General features: G+C 36.4%; 4 protein-coding genes across 4 annotated transcripts; 3 read left to right on the top strand and 1 right to left on the bottom strand.

The window, feature by feature from the left end:
- The first annotated feature begins 1,093 nt into the window (after positions 1-1,093).
- Positions 1,094-3,206, top strand: LOC106410636 (BLOC-1-related complex subunit 8 homolog). Its single transcript, XM_013851180.2, has 2 exons — positions 1,094-1,475; positions 2,369-3,206. The coding sequence occupies exon 2, from the start codon at positions 2,370-2,372 to the stop codon at positions 3,072-3,074; it is 705 nt and encodes a 234-aa protein (XP_013706634.2). The 5' UTR covers positions 1,094-1,475; position 2,369; the 3' UTR covers positions 3,075-3,206.
- LOC106410635 lies at positions 3,205-5,822 on the top strand. The gene is made up of 9 exons (XM_013851179.3): positions 3,205-3,582; positions 3,851-3,963; positions 4,182-4,354; positions 4,608-4,701; positions 4,815-4,925; positions 5,027-5,116; positions 5,202-5,287; positions 5,358-5,422; positions 5,492-5,822. Exons 1-9 carry the CDS (start codon positions 3,375-3,377, stop codon positions 5,599-5,601), a joined length of 1,050 nt encoding a protein of 349 aa, XP_013706633.1. The 5' UTR covers positions 3,205-3,374; the 3' UTR covers positions 5,602-5,822.
- Positions 5,823-6,965: 1,143 nt separating this feature from the next.
- Positions 6,966-8,678, top strand: LOC106410175 (bidirectional sugar transporter SWEET9). The gene is made up of 6 exons (XM_013850662.3): positions 6,966-7,140; positions 7,347-7,383; positions 7,508-7,718; positions 7,811-7,972; positions 8,073-8,192; positions 8,267-8,678. The coding sequence occupies exons 1-6, from the start codon at positions 7,092-7,094 to the stop codon at positions 8,501-8,503; spliced, it is 816 nt and encodes a 271-aa protein (XP_013706116.1). The 5' UTR covers positions 6,966-7,091; the 3' UTR covers positions 8,504-8,678.
- A 574-nt stretch (positions 8,679-9,252) lies between these two features.
- On the bottom strand, positions 9,253-11,072 carry LOC106409008 (ricin B-like lectin EULS3). The gene is made up of 4 exons (XM_048752592.1): positions 10,323-11,072; positions 9,974-10,096; positions 9,662-9,890; positions 9,253-9,485 (listed from the first exon to the last, which is right to left on the bottom strand). Coding segments are annotated over exons 1-4 (954 nt in total). The 5' UTR covers positions 10,923-11,072; the 3' UTR covers positions 9,253-9,483.
- Positions 11,073-12,494: the final 1,422 nt, after the last annotated feature.

Genomic DNA, 12,494 nt, shown 5'->3' with positions numbered 1-12,494 from the left:
AATGGTCAGATCACTTGAATAGAATATAAGTTATTCATCTCCAGATAAAAACAAAAATATATGCAGTGGTTAAATTTCGTTTTAACGACCCTACTAGCTCAGGCTTTATTGTTTAATCTTGACCCATTTGAGTCCTATACGCCATGGCCATTGCTTTGGTCGGCGTGACTATTTAAATATTCGTTAGTGTTTTAACTTAATGGTATCCTCCTTTTTAGTTTTTTTTTTTTTTTTGCCACCATTACTTTCTTTTCAAGAAGCACACTAGAAAAAATATTTGTTATCCTATACAAATAAATAATTTTAAACCGAGTACTCCGAATCACACTAGAAAAAATATTTTTGTTAATTTGGATGAAGTTTGGATTAGTCTTGCAAAATATTTTTTAGTTACCATAACTAATGACATACATATTTCAGGTAATCTGATTAATTTAGGGTAAACATAATATTTTCAAATTATAATTAATTATTCTAGTTATTTCATATATAAATATAGCACTAATATTTTGGATATATAATTACATTTCAAATACATATTTAATTTTGGAATTCAATTTATTTTTTTAACGTTGGTAATTATGTTATTACAAACTATGAAAAACATGAAAAATATTCACATATTTTATGAAAATTCACATATGGCGATATTTTTTACGGTATGCTAAAATCTCATCTAAGTTTTTTCACTAATATTTTTTATAATTGATCTTTTTAAAAATTTAAAACTCTGGTATATGATCGTTAATAAATCATTACTAAAGCCACTAGATTAAAGTCACTTCCACATATTCAGTTTGATTCAAACATTTAAAATGTTTATAAAATAATATACTATAATAAAATTTATGACTATTAAGTTAGATTTGGGGTTCTCTTAATTTGGTTCAGCCTAATTTGTTTAGTAATTTACTCATGCAAATGAATAAAGTTGGATCGGTTATGAGCAGTCATTAAATAACGAGGCCGAGACAATAGTGGTCCAGTTTTCAAAAGATGAATGCAGACCACAAGAGTCTAACAACATCTTAATTATACGAGGGCATTAGAGATTTCTTATGAAGGCGAAGGATTATATGTTTTATTTCATATAGAAATTTGAGGACCTGCTCGTAGTTTATAAAAAAGAAAAATTACAAATTATTCTTACTTTTTTCTTTTTAGTTGAATCTGACAAAACGATTACAAGCCAAACGTGCGAGGTAAGAGGCAGGCACGTGCGAACAATGACCTTACAACAGCATTTGGGGGAAAGACAATACTAACATTGTCTTCTTCTTCCTCCTCAAAGCCAAAAACTTTTGTCTGCACTTAGCCGTGAGCGCAGAGGCCAAATTTGCTTTTTTTTTTTCTTCCCTTTTATCAGATGATAGGAGGAAGGAACACATCAGAAGATTCCAATTCCTTATCTCCGCTGAAAATCAATCACCGATTCGCCTCTTTTCTCTCTGCTCCGTCGTCTTCTAGGGTTTCCTGTAAGCTCCTTTTCCTTTCTACGTTTTGGGTAGTCTTGTTGAATTCAATTCGTATCGAGACGTAGCTTATGAAATTGGGGGTCGTCTCTAATTGGAGATTTGATGATTCTTTTGGAGAAAAGTTTGAACCTTTTTTTGTAATTGAAGTTCCTTTGATGAAGAATGGTGTAGTTAAAGGGATAAGACACGGTTGTGTTTCAGGTGTTAGATAAATTGCATTAGACGATTTGATCATTGAGCTTTGTTTGATGATTTTGGATCAAGTTTGAACCATTTTTGTAATTAAAAGTTGGTTTGGTGAAGGAACAGAAGTTGTACAGAGATGGTGGTTAGTGTAGTCAAAGTCAATAAGACATGTTTATGTTCATTAGTCTACAACACAAAATGAGAGGCTGAGTAGTTATCGTTCATAGGTGTGTTAAATTGTGTTTGATCAATTGAGATTTGATGATTCTTTTGATCCTTTTTTTTGTAATTGAAGTTCGTTTGGTGAAGGTAAAATAAGTTGTATAGAATGGTATCAGATGATAGTTCGTGTAGTCAAAGTGAATAAGACTTGTTATTGCAACGCAAAATGATTAGTCATCGTTCATTCATAGCTATTCAAGGCTCTCTTTGTCAACATCAGCTTCCCTTGTGAATCTTACGTTCCTTTTAACCGTCTTAAAACACCTCTCTTTTGAGCAATACTGATATCATTCTGATTGCCTCTCTTAACATTTACTGCTTTGATTCATCATCAAAGCACGACAAAGGAGAATGCGTAGCTGAAACTATTTTCCTTATCCTTGGTTTCTTGTTTTGCTTTGACTCTGTTCTAATTGTTTTTCGTTGTTACTATTTGAGTTTAGAGACCCTAAAGTGTTTGGAGTTTTGATTTTTGTTGTTGACAGAATGCATGAGTTCTCTACTGTTGATGGTTTTGCGGAGATAAACGAGAGCTTAGCCGAGATGATTAAGTACATCGCCAACGAACCCTCTGTGGGTCTTTACTACATCCAGCAGCACGTCCGCAACGCAGCACCCAACGTCCTGAACCTCAACGCCCAAGTCTTGGATAAGTCTCGTGAAACTGCTCTCCATACTGAAGACTCGGAAGATTCAATAGCCATGGTGAAATCAATGAAAGAGTGTGGCTCTCTTATAGCCGATGGGATGATTGGAGACATCAAAAGCTCCTTAGCGATAATGTCCTCAAAACAACCGAGGAGAGGGCTCATCCTCAACGCCGGGAGCCCTTGGAGCAGCAGATCCAGCAGCAGTGTAGCAACACTAACAACAACAATGCGTGGTTCTGATTACAGCCAGGATACTAGCGAAAGCGGCAGCTATTTCACATCGGTGTTCAAGTCGGCTAAGGAGAAAGCAAGCAACATCAAATGGCCACAGCTTGACTTCAAAGAACAGAAGGTGGAGACTATCCCCAATGTGGAAAGCAATGAGTTAGAAGAAGAAGAAACCTCAAGTAAAGGTGAGCATATGGTGGAGAAGACAAAGTTCGAGGAGTTCAAGGCTGGTAAAGAAGCGAGTCTTAAGGCATGGCTTGGAGATATGGATGAGGATGCAGATGTTAATGGACGTGCTGCTGAGAGGATTTAGTGTTTTGTGTTAATGGTGTTGGGAGCAGGGTGGATCCACGTAAGAAGCAGAGCTCTTATTAATGTGTAATTCATAACATTATATGTTAAATAACACATGTTATACCTTTTATTACCAAGGACAGTTTCGTCATTTACAAGTATGTCTCGACGACATGAACATAGAAGTGTTTGGTTTCGTGACATGTAAACACGCCATTGGTTACAACACTCAAAGAACACCCATCACCAAATTCTCACTTTATCGCCACGCCAACTCCATCTTCTTCGTCAAAAGCGAAGCTTTATCTCTTCTTCCTTGATGGGTTTCATCTCCTGCACCTCATTTCCGACGATCAATTCAAGAATTCCATCGACCCATTTCTTAAAGCAATCAACTTTACCATCTTTGTATTCGCTAAAGCTTGCTTTGAGACGCGAGGATAAGCCCAGTTTCTCATTGTCACTATCAACGTGTTCGATTATGGCGACTCCTGTTCAAGCCTCTTCTTCCTCCTCCTCCACCATTGGTATCTTAACTCTCTCTCTCTCCTTCTTCCATGTGTATAAGGATTAGTGAACCTCGTCGTTGACTTCTAAGATAAATCTTAGTTAATTGTGGATGTTTAGTGCACAACTTGTTGATCTCTAATTAGAGTTTCATTAATAGAGATTACTGATTAGTATTTTGTTATTACACATAGAATAGAAGCTGAGAGTCTGGTACATCAAGATTTTGTGGTTCTGTTTCTCCAATTACTGACCATTTTACATGTTTTTGTGCCCTTGTCTCTGAAGGTGAGACCAGTGATGGTTTGAAGGTCCAGTCTCATGTTTCAATTGGAGCAAGCGATTTGCTGATTGTTGGCCCAGGTGTTCTTGGACGCTTAGTTGCAGAAAAATGGAGAGAGGTACACTTTCTTTGTTACTTTAGTTTACTACATTAGTAACATCACTGTTATGGTCTAGAATTTGATAGTTGCACAAATGATGTTTCTTGTTTGAACAAATAAAAACCTTTTTTTTTTTAAATGTTTGTGGGTTGATTTTATAAGAGTCATGTTAGTAATAAGAGTTATGTGTTCACAATATGGAACTCAAGAGTTGGAGCTTTATGTGTGTGGAGTAGGAACATCCAGAGTGTCAGATCTTTGGGCAGACAGTAACAACAAATCATCATGATGAGTTGGAGAAGTTGGGTATCAAACCATCTCTTAAACAAACTGAGTTTGATGGCAAGTTCTCCTATGTGATCTTTTGTGCTCCTCCCTCACAAAGCCCAGATTACGCCGCTGAGCTCAGGTAACTTTACAAAAAAAAAAAACACTTGCTTCAACAGCTGGAGAGTCTATGAATTGCTCTTAACGTCTTAAGTCTGATACCGTGAGTTAAGTCCTGCTACTGAGTGCCAGAATAGGGGTCTCTCGTGCGGTTAACTTGATTAGCTATGAAAGAAGATGAAGTCTAATGCTCCTCTAATGAGACAGAAGAGTTACCTTTTTTGCCTTGATTCAGCCATGCCTTATATGGGGTCTTTGCTTGTGTTTATAATCAGGATGGCAGCATCCAAGTGGAACGGCGAAGGATCATTCTTATTCACATCTAGTTCTGCACCTTATGATTGCTTTGATAATGGAGAATGCAATGAGGTTTAGTATTCTATTTCAGTAAACGTAGTTTAGGACAGAGAGTCTCTGGATCATTAGATATTCTAGACGACACTGCAGTAAACATTTCTGAGGTGGATTCCCCTTCACTGCAGGATTCTCCGGTAGTTCCACTAGGAAAGAGCCCAAGAACCGATGTGCTTCTTAGAGCTGAACAAGTAGTGTTGGAAAGTGGAGGGACCGTCCTTAGACTAGCAGGGCTTTACATATCCTTTTGGTATTTTATATATTGAAAGCTGAATCAGCAAATGATGAAAGGCTTTTTCTGGTCTCTAGAGCATTATGTTTCTCCTGAACTTTTTTATACACAGAGACGAGAGGTGCACATACTTACTGGTTGAGTAAGGAGACAGTCGATGCTCGTCCTGATCATATCCTGAATCTCATTCACTATGAGGTTTATTTGTCATTTTGCTCACATATATTATTTTCTGACATGTCACATAGTCTCTTATCATGTTCTGTATTGTGTTACTGAACAGGATGCAGCATCGCTGGCAGTTGCAATCATGAAGAAAAAACCTGGTGGTCGGATTTTTGTGGGTTGCGACAACCATCCTTTGTCAAGGTAGCAACTGCCTCCTTTCTGAGTTTGAGATATTTTCAGATACAAGTATAACATGGCGCATTCTTCTCAGGCAAGAAGTGATGGACCTGATGGATCAAAGCGGAAAATATGATAAGAAGTTCAAAGGTTTCACGAGTGAGTTTCTTCAGACATCTGACATGTTGGTTAAGTTTCATAGAGTCTGACAACTTTTGCTTTGTGTAGGCACCAGTGGTCCTTTAGGGAAGAAGCTGAACAACTCTCGGACACGAGAGGAAATAGGATGGGAGCCGAAGTATCCAAGCTTTGCTCAATTTCTTGGAGTATCCAAGTAACATTATAATCTGGTCGAGAGTATGAAGGAAGATAAGAGAGCAAGAATGCTAGAAAAGTGCTTTAGAGAGTACCTCTAGAAGTAAAGTATGCACAAATGTGAAGCATTTTCTATGTTTGGTTCAAACTTATATGTATACTCCGAGATATCATCAAACTGCATCTTCTACTTGTGAACAAACGCGAATCAAATTCAAATAAATCAAGAAAATTTATAGATAAACTCAATTGATACAAATGTTCCTTTTAGGATTTGTATACTAATTATATGAATGAATAATTCACAACATAATTTAAAATGGCAAATGTTCTCATATTCGGTGCACTAAGATTTAAGTCACTTCTCGAATCAACATTATGTGTTTGCGTATTCAACGAGATCGTTGTTAAGTTGATCACATCTGGCCTCGTATTCTTGTTTGTTTACCACTGGTATTATTCCATGCATCACCGAAAATAAAGTATCTTCTGATTAAAAGGAAAGGGGTTCTCGATTGCAACTCATAACTCATAAGATTAACTTAATATAATTTACTCAATAACTATTTAAGACTAATGCTTAGCTTTAGTCTAAACGTTAAGCTTATGTCTTGTTCAGTACCAAATTTAAAAATAAAACAAAGAAATAGCCCAAACAAGAAAGGCTTCAGGAGATATTCCTAACAACACATATCTATGCCTCCAACTCACACACATGACTTGTTGCTCATAAAATTAATGAAAATACTTTCTCGAGTGCTTTAGTTCGGTCATATGTAATTGCCGTCTAAAACACAGTCATTACATTAAATTTTTTGATGCCCTTAATTTTTTATATAAAATTTGACGCCTAAAACTGATAAGCTTTAATCTAAAGATCAGCTCTAAATTGTTGAATATAGAGAGAGATATTGATTAATATGTTCACAAATCCTCTCATGGTGATATGTGCAACCAAATAATCTTATCACATTTGGTTCTTGAAACCAGTTATATATGGAAGGTTGTAATAGACTACACAATTGTCATTTCTTTCTTATAATTAGCTGGTGAGTGATGAGTAGAGCATCTCCAAACATAATACTCTTATAAATCAACTTGGTTATATACTCGAAATTGAACAATCTAGAGATTGCTACTTAACGTGTGTGATATTTGCTAATTAATTGATGGGGATGATTTGACTCTATATCTTTATGAGCCTAACGTGAAATTCTTAGTTGGATTCCTTGAAGCCTAACAATTAGGAAAACAGCCAATGACAAACGATTAAGAGCCATGCAATAATTTTAATTAAGTGCTCCCTTATGATAAAACAAAAACCAAGACAACTTGAGCCAAACTTTTGTGTTTAGTTTAAAAAGAGAAAGACAAGTAAATGAAAAAAGAAGACAAGAATGTCACTCTCCTGCAATACCAATATAAAATGGGGGGTTTGCATGAAGGAACAAACATCAAAACAAACCTTAAACTAGCAAAAGAGTGAAAGAGATCAGGACGAGAGAAGTGAAGAATGGTGTTCATCAAAGTTCATCAACTTGCTTTTCTCTTTGGTCTTTTGGGTAATTAACTCCCATTATTTTTTAGAAAAAAATAACATAACTAAAATCAACTATGAAAGTGACATATAATATATTCTCAATAGAGTACATATGCATAGATATATATATATATATATATATATATATATATATATGTATTATAACCATTTTGCTTATATGAACATATATACACACAAATGTCTCATGACTTTGGCTTTTGCTTGCAGGCAACATTGTGTCTTTCGGGGTTTTCTTGTCTCCAGTGTAAGACACGTACTTGTGAATTTGTAGTATATATAATTCATCTTTTTTTTCTTTCTCAACCATATATATATAATTTATATAATTTATCTAAAAGGTACATATAAATATATATATGATTATACAGGCCAACGTTCTATGGGATATACAAGAAGAAATCATCAAAAGGGTTTCAGTCGATACCATACATATGTGCACTTGCAAGTGCAACTCTTCTTCTCTTCTACGGAATAATGAAGACACATGCCTATCTCATCATTAGCATCAACACCTTTGGATGTTTCATTGAAATCTCCTACTTGTTTCTCTATATCATTTACGCACCAAGAGAGGCCAGGGTTTGTAAATCATATACCCGTTGGTGGACTAATGTTGATTTGCGATATTATGTATACCTAAGTACCTAACTAATGTGGATGTACCATGGCAGATATTCACGTTGAAGTTGATATTGATATGCAACATAGGTGGACTTGGTCTCTTGATTCTTCTCGTTGATCTTTTGATTCCAAAACAACACCGAGTCTCAACGGTTGGATGGGTTTGTGCTGCTTACAGTCTCGCCGTCTTTGCTTCTCCCTTAAGCGTTATGGTGATCCATCATCACCATCTTCAAACATCTTGTCATTTATATTGTGATTTGGAAATTGAAAAACCGACGTGTAACGTGTTACATTGTTACATGTTTGTAGAGGAAGGTGATAAGGACAAAGAGTGTGGAATACATGCCGCTTCTTCTCTCCTTGTCTCTCACTCTTAACGCCGTCATGTGGTTCTTTTATGGACTTCTTATCGAGGACAAGTTCATTGCTGTAAATATATCTCATTATATTACATTATTTTAACATTACTATATACTAATTATACTCTATTGTCTTGTCTTCAGATGCCAAACATTCTTGGATTTTTGTTCGGTATAGCTCAGATGATACTATACATGATGTATCACGATTCAAAGAAAACGGATTTGCCAAAACTCATATCTACAGAGAATCAACCAACAAATGAAACCAATCTGAACGAAGTTGCGATCGTGGCCGTTGAATTGTCTGATGCTAGAGCAGAAAACGTTGAAGGATCGGTGAGGCCTATGAAGACTCCAAACTCAAGCACCACGGCTTAAAAGGAGAAACATAACTTAACCTTGAGTTGAGGCCTATGAAGCCTATGCAGACTCTTTATCTTACGTTGGAAAAAATAAACTTTAAATCTAAATGCTTAGTTTGTCCAAAAAATAAACTCTAAATGCTTAGTTTGTCCAAAAAAAAAATCTAAATGCTTAGTTTGTTTGAGTTGGTTAACCAAACAGATGTTCTATCATTTTAATCATAACTTAACCTTGATAAATTACAATATCTACCAAAGTATCACTTTAAATAATATTCTCTATAATCCTAAATCATTGTTTTCTCAACATTTTGCATAGATGAAAGAAGAAAATCAAATTTTGATAAATACAACATTTGTATGATTACTATTTTCAGTAACATTAACCCAATAGTAACGAAAGAAATATTAGCATTTGAAACCGCTAGAAACAATATATCATTTAATTTGGGTTTGGTCTACCAATATACTAGTTATACCAATATCTTACTTCATTGTCTAACACGTGTGGAGAGCTCATAGCTTGCAGGTGCCGTGATGGTCTGCCCAACCATCAAGAACATTAAAAACCAGATGATTTGTCAAACTTAATGATGATCGCAAGTTGATTGTGTTGTTGATACATTATAGTTGATGGGGCCAAACAAAGAACACAGCTGTGATCAGAAATCAGATAAACGTGTGCTCAAGTCTTGCTAAAATACATTATCAAACATGATTCGAATAAAAATCTGTGGATCTTTTCAACAACCAAATAAAAAAAGATTAGAAAAAATATTTTTAGAGATTAAGAAAAGATATAAAAAGATGATAAAATACATAAACCACATATGTAATATTGCATACTTTTAAGATATGATTTAAAACAGACTACAGATCACAATGTTACAAACTCAAGTCTTACAGACACCACAACAATGAACAAAACAAAGTTTTGTTTATTTTCTTTATTCATTAACACACATACCACTTTTTACCACTCCCACCCGCCAAATTTCCTGCAGTTACAACATTCAAATAAAAAGAGGATGATTACAATGCTTCTCTACTTAACTTACAATACTCATATATCTAATAACCATGGTGTCAAAGTCATGTCAACACTTGGTCTCTAGTTTAATCCAAGAAAAGCAAAATTTAAAACCAAGCAGAGAAGGTTAATAAGAAAGCTTACAGAAAGGGAAGATCTTCCAAAGCTGGTTATCTCCTTTGTTCCAGTCCCAGAGGACAATAGTTGTGCCATCACGGACACCACCAGATTTGCTGTCACCATGAAACGCATCAACATTCAACCCCACATTGTTTACCATCCTTATCGTTCGATACCCATCACCCAAATCCTTGCTCTGAGTCCACAGCACAGACTCATCGAGAGTATCAGGATCATATCTGACTAGATTCACCTGCAAACACCACTAAAGTTATAAACAGCATTGACCAAAAAGACTCTCGTCCAAGGAAAGGAAGAGAGCAAGGCCATGCTTACGGGTTGTGTAGCTCCAACAGAATGCTTCACGGCTTCACCAGTGGCCTTGTTTACAAGAGAGAAGCAAGGATGGCCCTCTGCGTCTTTCACACGAGTGCTGTACTTCTCGTCTTTGTACCAGTGCTGCACATTGTAAACCATTACCACAAAACTAATTCTAAGTAAAGCCTCTGTTTGTGTTTCAAAAAAAAAAAAAAAAAAAAAGCAAAACCTCTGTTTCTAATTAACAAGATTCAATCTTATACGAACTAAAATTGTTATAATTACATGTTCGGACAAGGAAGCAAAACAGAGGAAGCATAAAGTATGGATCTTTCTGTGAGAGAGAGAGATGATGTAATAATGATACCTGAGCTTCATCAGAAGGATCGGCTGGGGCGAGAATGACCTTACCGTCTCTGATCGTCAGATAATAGTTAGGCTCTGCTTTGGAATACACCTTCACCGTTTGTCTGCCCGCGAGTCCGGCGAGGTTATCAGGAAGACGGTTCTCATAATCAGGGAGGTGGTGGAAACCAGAAGGCATGTCGGTTTGGTGTGAGCTATGGTGGGACACGTGCACGACGCCGGTGCTGTCTCCGTAGCTTTCCATGGACGAATTATGCGGCGGGTAAGCTCCGTAACGGTGGTGGTCTGGTTCTTCGGAAGTGTGGTGGCTGACATGGCTCACGTGACCGAACGGAGGCGGTGGTGCCGGAGCTGCGAAGTAAGGCGGAGGAGGAGCGGAGGGGTCGTATTGAGGTTCGGATCCGTAAGGCGACGGCACTGGCGGAGGAGGCGCGTAGGGATCGAGATGAGGCTGTGGCTGGTAAAGACCAGGGGGTGGTGGAGCATCGGCGAAGTTGTTGCGTGGCGGTGGTGGTGCGCCGAAGGATTGACGATCATCTTCGTTGTCGTCGCGTTGGTGGTGATGGTGGAGGTGGTGTGAGTGGCCGAAGGGAGGATCCATTAGCGTTTGTTGGTATGGAAGAAGTTTCTTCTCGAGGATGATCAGTAGGAGGAAGAGGAGGAGAGAAATGATTTGACTTAAAAAGCCATGTGAAGAAGACAGAACAGGTGGCTTTGGTACTCACGTCTTCTAGATTACTCTTGTTTTTATTTTCCAAAACCGCAGATTTTTCCCTTTTTATATTAATGGTATAAAATCTTCTTTTTGATTTTTTTTTCTTTTATTAATGGTAAGCAAATCTTGATTTTTTTGATAAGATAATATTAATACTAAAACTATTACCCAAATAATGGTGATTTAAAAAATTAATTACCAAAGAAAAAAATATATTTTCAATCGGATAATTTTTATTGTCTAGACAATAAAAATGGTTGCAGTTCGTTGTGAAGCAGAAAAACATTTCGATTGTTAAAAATTGCTGAATAAAATTATTCGGATATCAATGAAATCGCAACATCCAACCAAAATATTGATTATATTTGTCATATCATATTTTCTATAGGATTAGATTTTTTTTAAGAGTTTATTTTGGTTTTCTTTATACGATATATCATATCAATTTTTATGTTACAATATTGAATACAAAAAATTTGACAAAAAAAAAATCATGATAATGCTATCCATGTCACCTATAGAAGCCCAGTGACAGTTTCATAGCAAAGAAACATAAAGTCTAATCACTTTCATAACATTGAGATCAAACATGCGGAGACTAATCACAATTCACAATCATCAGTCGCATAATAAAAAAATTACAATTACAAATCAAGACAAATGTAACGTTGGAACTAAAAGCTTCACGACCACACCCCATGAAACCGTAACCGCGAAAAAAACACAAAATTAAAACTTAACATAATGAAAACGGCTTATATACCAATCGGACCCAATACAACCAGGAAAGAACCAAGAAGGCATGGTAAGTGAAAAGAGCCTAAAGGGTACAAATTAAAGCTTGAACCCAAAATTCATTAACTACAACACTAAAATCTAAAAGGATGAAGAAGCACCAAAATTGGAAGAGAACCTCGACCACATGAAATTACTTTACAACGGTAGAAACATAAAGTTACCAACGGAGACTAAAATAAATGTAGAAATTACTTTCCAACTCTAGAAACAAGAAGTTACCAACGCAGACTAAAAAAATGTAAACAAGAAGAGAAACAAAAAAATCTTTCTTCCAGACCCCAAATAAGTGAAAATTCAGTGTTCACACTGCAACCAAAAACGATGACAAGATATCGATGAAGAAGGTATCATGGCACATATTTGAGAGCCATCTTTGATTAGGGTTAGGGTGTATGAATGTGAGAATGTCCCAACCCTTACTAGTATAATTCTTAAAATCTAGATAATTATTGCACATTTTAGCTAAATGACCTGTATAGTGTATGTTTTTTTTTTTTTTTTTTTTTGCTTAATCAGGGAGGTTCAAGCGTTCGGCCCTAATCCCCCTAAACCTGGAGCCAGCATTTGTCTGTACCATTACGGCCCTGGACACTCCTCCCCGCCTGAGACTCGAACTCGTGACCTCTCAGATCAGAGCCTGAGGTGTTACCAGTTGAGCGA

The sequence above is a fragment of the Brassica napus genome, chromosome C3 (assembly GCF_020379485.1).
Source record: "Brassica napus cultivar Da-Ae chromosome C3, Da-Ae, whole genome shotgun sequence".
Classification (NCBI taxonomy): Eukaryota; Viridiplantae; Streptophyta; class Magnoliopsida; order Brassicales; family Brassicaceae; genus Brassica; species Brassica napus.
This window is presented reverse-complemented; position numbering and strand designations above follow the sequence as displayed.